Source organism: Castanea sativa, chromosome 11 (assembly GCF_040712315.1).
Source record: "Castanea sativa cultivar Marrone di Chiusa Pesio chromosome 11, ASM4071231v1".
Taxonomy (NCBI): domain Eukaryota; kingdom Viridiplantae; phylum Streptophyta; class Magnoliopsida; order Fagales; family Fagaceae; genus Castanea; species Castanea sativa.
The window spans coordinates 38,711,534-38,718,200 of record NC_134023.1 but is presented as its reverse complement, the minus strand read 5'-3'; the positions used below and the strand labels follow the sequence as shown (position 1 = coordinate 38,718,200).

At 32.3% G+C, this 6,667-nt stretch overlaps 1 protein-coding gene and 1 pseudogene across 1 annotated transcript; one reads left to right on the top strand and one right to left on the bottom strand.

Moving 5' to 3' along the window:
• Nucleotides 1-1,163, top strand: LOC142616472 (germin-like protein 9-3; annotated as a pseudogene).
• Nucleotides 1,164-4,526: 3,363 nt separating this feature from the next.
• Nucleotides 4,527-6,397, bottom strand: LOC142614697 (transcription factor SRM1). Its single transcript, XM_075787255.1, has 2 exons — nucleotides 5,896-6,397; nucleotides 4,527-5,111 (listed from the first exon to the last, which is right to left on the bottom strand). Exons 1-2 carry the CDS (start codon nucleotides 6,240-6,242, stop codon nucleotides 4,778-4,780), a joined length of 681 nt encoding a protein of 226 aa, XP_075643370.1. The 5' UTR covers nucleotides 6,243-6,397; the 3' UTR covers nucleotides 4,527-4,777.
• Nucleotides 6,398-6,667: the final 270 nt, after the last annotated feature.

The window sequence follows — 6,667 nt, the reverse complement described above, 5'->3', positions numbered from 1 at the left end:
ATGGTGATTGCCAAAAATGCAGATATCACCTCAGACTTTTTAGTCCCACCAAATGTAACCAAAGTTGATGGCAACTTATTCACATTCACTGGCACGAGGGCTCTTTAAAGAGCAAATCCACCAACAACTTTTACTGTTACAAAAGCAGGCACCAACAACTTTTACTGTTACAAAAGCAGGCTTGGCTGAATTAGTGAATTTCCAGCTCTTAACGGCCGAAGTGTTTCCTTTGCGGTTCTCCAATACCCAGCTGGCTCTATCAACCCACCTCACACCCATCCTCACTCTGCCGTAGGGACAGGGCCACCATTGGATTAGGGAGCTAATTTTAGCAATTTTATTCTATAAAATTACATTTTATTTCCTTTAAACAATATCATTGATTTTTTTAAGAGTAATGTTATACCCACAAATATTTTTACAACATTTTTACAAACTGTTTTAGTAGCAAATTCTTAGTGATTCACATATGAGCCCACTACTAACATAATTTTTTTACTTATTAGTAACCACTTATTACATCAGTAATTTATAAAAAAATTTGTAACTCTAGCACTTTTCTCATTTTAGTGACCATAAAAAAATTTATAGATCTAAAATTTAAAACAAAATATATAAACCCAAAAAAATAACTCAACAACAAAAATTACCCGTACTAAAACTTAATAAGAAAAAATTAAGCTCAATTAACCAATTTTATCCAAATTAAAAAACCCAGCCCTTTAAAAAATTCTAAATAAAAATAATTTTTTTCTTACCCACACGAAAAAAAAAAAAACTCTACAGTTAAGAAGTAGCAGAACATAGCCAACACTAAAGCCGCCCACTAACTCAAAATCTTGGCTCTATCCCTGCCCTGCGGAGCTCTTGTTTCTTCTTGATGGTGCTCTGGAAGTTGGGTTTGGAAATACTACTAACAAGCTCTTCACCCGGACACTCCCAGCAGGTGACATGTTTTGTTTCCCAAGGGACTAGTTCACTACCAGTTCAATCGTGATGCAAAGAATTCTGCAATAGCCATCTCTGCATTTGGGAGCGCAAATGCTGGAATCATCTCAGTTCCTACCACTGTGTTCAATACTGGTATTGATGATGGGATCTAGGCCAAGTTTTTCAAGCTATCAAGGCCAGGCTTACACCCAAAGCCTAATATAGATCGCTAATTTGAAAAAACGCCACAATTTTTTTTTTTTTTTGGAGATCCTCAGCAATTTTTTTGGTGATGTTTAAAATATTTGGATGGAAGGTTTTCCTTTATAATGATCTTGTGACGATTTCCTATAGGTAACATTTGTTTGTTAAGAAAAATGAATGAGCAAAGTGGTTCCAAGATATTTAATTCTTGTTATCAGTTGCCAGTTGTCTCTTACACATCATTCCTTTAATTTGTCACTCAATGAATTCATAGCTTGGAGCTTAATTTTAATCCAAAAAATTAAAAATGCACCGATTAGTGCACACAGGTTAGCGTATATTTATCATACACATCACCCCATTTCATGTGTTAAGTGTAGACATACTTAAAAAATAAGGACAATGCAAGTGAAATTATGTATGGTGTGTGTATGAAGTATACATTAACAAGTGTTAAAGAATGTTTTCCCAAAAAGAAAAAAATTAGGTGCTTACTTTTTGGACTTGAAATCTAGGAGGAAAATCTGCAGCAAGCTGTTTGAAGGATGTGTCATTATATATTTGCATTATCTCTTGCACGGTTAGTTTGTCCTATGTTTGCTGATTTTCATTTTTACTGAAGTACCAATTAACGACCAAACAAGACAAAAACAAAAGGCGAGAGAGCTAAATACGGCAGTGATGATCATGTTGTATTACTAATAAAATGCATGAGATGCGTACCAATAACAAAAAATTGATTTTTAATCATAAATAAAAGATGGTGTTAGATTTTTCTTTGGATTTTTTTAGAATTAGGTGAATTGCTGACAGAAATCGTTGAAACATGTGCTGCAATCATGACAGGATGTGTGGTCTTTACATTGCCAGTTTCCAAACACGTGTGTTTGATTCGGTGACTGGTGATAGAAATTGGTGTTAAGGTCAACTCTGAGTAACCGTGTTTTGTGTATATACGTACTCAGCACTGCCACTCAGCAGCGTGGCCGGATTATATGGATGACATATGGCCGATAGGCAAATGGTTGAAAAATAGTCACGTACCACAAATTAAAAAAAAAAAAAAAAAAAAAAAAAAGAAGAATTGTCATGTCACATGTGAATCATGTGCTAAGGAAAATAACTTTAAATAAATAGATTGAGTCTCATTTTCTCCCATTTATTAATAGGGATACAAGGATAAGATTTTCTTTTCCATCAAAGCCTTTGATACTCTCCCATTTTTAATCAAAATGTGAGACAAATGACAATTATTTTGTTTATGTGATTTATGTAGGTGTTTTAAGACTAAGGTAATGAAACACACATCTTGCATCGGGTTAAAAATTAGAGAAAACTAACTGAGTTTCAGTATGATGTGCGGTGCAACTCATTATTAGTTTTCTCCAATATTTCATTAAAATTTAGTTTAATTGGTTAACAACTCAATTTCCAATAGAGATATTTAAATTCAAAACTCTCACCTTCAACGATCCATGTATAAACAAAAAATTTAATAATTTTCCTAGTAAACAAAGGTAATCTTTAGTTATTTTATAAACAAAATAATAAGATACTAAGAATAGCGTAGTGATTTGATCATATTATATATGTGTGTTTAAATTGAAAATTGCATGATATAGTGGCTCATATAGATAGGCATGTTTCATGCCTACAAAAAATGCAAATATCCTTCAATTTTTTTTTTTTACATTCTAGATTTTGTTAGTTAAATTCTTTTTTTTTTACCTTTTTGTTGGACTTTTTTTTTTTTTTTAAGAGGGTTTTAACATATGGCATCTGCTCCTGATAATAGCTTTTTATTATTAAACCAAGACATCAATCAGTTTTTGGTGTAGGCGGGGATTGAACTCCAAATCTCTTATACAACTATCAGAAACTTTACCAGTTGAGCTAATTGAAACCCACCCCTTTTGTTGAACTTTGTTTCAATTGTTGCAAAGAAAACTAAAATTTTAGTAAAAATACTATACTTCAAATCAGTTGTTCCTTGTATAAAAAAATCAATTGTTTCTCATATAAATTTTAGAAAAATGATATTAAAATTTCATTATGCTTAAAATAATTAATATAACAAAATAAACATATTCATATTAATAGTTATCTTTCTAATTACATAGAATAAATACTACAATAGTTCCACACACACACATACATACACACACACACACACACACACACACACATATATATTACATATCACTGAAAAGAATTAGATATTTAAAGGGTTAAGATTAATTTTTATTGAATTCCCAAATATTTAATTTTTTTTATAATTTTTGTCAAAGCAAATAAACATGAGGAAAAATGTCATATTGTAAATCTAATATTATTATTCCAACTAAAAATTATTTCTTAAATAGACACGTTAGGAAATTTAAAGGGTTAAGATTAAATTTAGTGAATTCACAAGTAATTTTTTTTTTTTTTTAGTTTTTGTGTCAATTGTTGACAAAACAACTAAACATGAGGAAGAATGTCATATTGTAAATCTATTTTTATTATTCCAACTAAAAATTATTTCCTAAATAGAGTTTATAAAAATAATCTTATGAATTCATTTAATATAAATAATTAGTGCACAACTATAGATAATTAGTATATACATTTACTCCATGTGCTAATTCAATGAACTAATAATTTTATACAAATGCAAACTCTTTGAAGTAAAAGCCTATATAAAAAGAACTACAAGGAATGCGTAACATGGCACAACCTCTCACCAACATGAAGTTACTACTTCAATATATATATATATATATACTGATATTGATTAGAGGATTTAAACGTGAATGGATCATTCCTAACAATAAATGCTGCCCACCACTTGAAACCAATGAATTTAACATGAAACCTCCTCAAAAACGCAAAATTCAAAACTCAAAAAAAAAAAAAAAAAAAAAACTAATGGCATTGGCAAGAACAACTAACTCCAAATATTGGAGATAATTCAAATGCAACTAATACCACTGCGCTTGACCATACAGTCCAGACCTTGTTACATATATATACGAGACTAGAGTTAAGATTTAGACTCCAATACTAATTCACCAAAAGTACTAGGCTTCTCTATTTATATGTAACTGAATATGTAAAAGTACAAGGCTTTTCCTTACAAACAAATACTCTATAGCACATAATATCATTTGACACACATACTAAAATACTGCCAATGTTGAGATTTGAAAACTTTTTTACAGTTACGTAGGCCAAAAAATTCAAAAAACAAGATAGATACTAGTTGAAAGTTGGAAGCAAAATGGCAGCATGGCCATAAATGTCATTTTCAGTCAAACTAAAGATCAGACAAGTATCAAATATCATCTAACAGAAAATTACAAAACTAAGAATTTTGATAATGCAGAAGAAGGCATTCAATTCCAAACCCTGAATTGAAAAGAATTCGTATTTGTTATTGATCCATTCCTAAAAGTTCCGTATAAGACCACACTATTTTCTCGAACAAGTAATTTTCTTTTACTTTACTAAAGGACTTCAGACCACTACCTACCATGAACAAATTCACTTCACAATACTCCTAACCATCAAACACCTAACAAAGCCAAAGGCAGAACTTTACAAGTTGGATTTCCTAATTAAAGATTAATGCTTTATATACAGAGGCTATAGCTCCTGTGCATCTTTACATTGGAAAGCCAAAGTTTTGGTACCCCATTGAGCTCACTTGACCAGGCAAATGTGGCGGCATGGTAATCGGTTGATAAACCTGTTGCTGTTGAACAGCACTACCTGGAGGTGGAAGCCAACTCTGATTGACCGGAAGAGCTACCGGATTGTTGTCTGCAGTAATGTCATGGATGCTTGACCTCTTCCTCTCTTTCTTCACCGAATTCTGACGAAGGAAGTACTTCTGGGCATGGCTAGCCACCTGAGTCGGTGTTCTCGTCACAACCACATTCCTTGAAATGCTCCTCCAATCACCCTTTCCAAATTTCTTCAGTCCAGTTAGAAATAACCTGTAATGATACAAATGGAAAATCAACAACCAAAAAAATAACATTCAAATATATATACCAATACAATCTAGCACTCATAGATCACCCCTGACATTGCCATAACATTTCATACACAAAAATATACTAATAAATTATAATCCTATCGTGACATATATCATATGAAAGGCCACATGAGCACAAATTAAGTTTTGGGATCAATGGTAAAATCTTTATAAGTTGATGGAAGCTACTTGATTCACTATGGAAATCACAAAATCCATTGACCAATAGTCTCCAACTATTACTTCCCCCGATTTGTCAAACAGAAATTCAAGAAAATTTCCAACAAAATACAGCAACTATCTTTAAAGATTAAAAAACACATTTCAACACAATCACAGTTTGTCTACCTAGAAAATTTCCTATTATATGTATAAAAAAATCAATCTTTTTGGGCTGGGAAAAATCTTGAGATTCAAAATCGCATTATATTCATTATTTGGCAAATTAAAACCAAAAAAATCTACTCAGAAGAGTCTAAGAGAGACAAAAAGAACAGAAAAATCGAATTTTTTACACAACTTCCCAATAAAGTTTATACCTTTCATAGCAGAAAAGAAATAACAACAAAAAACAGAGACATATAAAAACCCAATTGACAGTAAAAGAAAATAAAGAAAACAACAATACCAATCCCCTCAATCAAAGAAAATAAAGAAAACGCAGAAAAGTTTTTTTCCTTTCCTTCATTTTCTCAGCCACCAAACTATTAGAAAAGAGAGAATTTTGACATAATTTTGTATACCTGTGCTCTTCTTCAGTCCAAGGAGTACCCTTTTTCCTTTCGGAGTCAGAGTGCTTAGGCTTGTTGTTATGATTCGAGAAAGAGATCTGATTCTGATTACTCGGTGAGTCCCATCCACCATGTCCGCCAGAGTCTGAGTCATCATCATCAGCATAACTCGGTAGTTCAACTCGACCAGAATCGATCTCAAGCACATCATGTACAAGATCATCATAGTGTTCCTTCACATCTCTCGGTGACTTTCCTGGAATTTGCTCTGCAATCCTCTGCCACCTGTCTGGAACATCCTCAGGGACCATCACCAGTGCTTGCTCGAAAACCTTGTCCTCTGATCGATTCCACATCATATCTCTCTGAGAGAGAGTTTTTTCTTTTTCTTTTTGTTTTTTGTCTGTGGGTGTGCTTGTGTTGCGTTGTGTTTTTCAACTCACTTTCTTGGCGATTTCGCAGATGAGGGGTTTGGTGGGAGATTTGGAAGGGTGTGGTATTTATAATACTATTTTTAAGAAGGTGGGTGTGAATTGGATTTTGGGTTTTAGCTATTTTTTGGTTGGGATGAACAGCTCATTCAGAAGAGAGAGAGAGAGAAAAAAAAATAGAGTTCCAAATCAACACGTTTTTGCTTTTATTGGATCTTTTACTTTTTATTATTCTACCAACAATGATATAGTTACAATATAATTTTACCATAAATCTCACAATGGTTTGAGATGGCAAATTATTAACGGTGTGGTAAAATTAATAATAATTAAAAAATTTTAATAATTGTGAA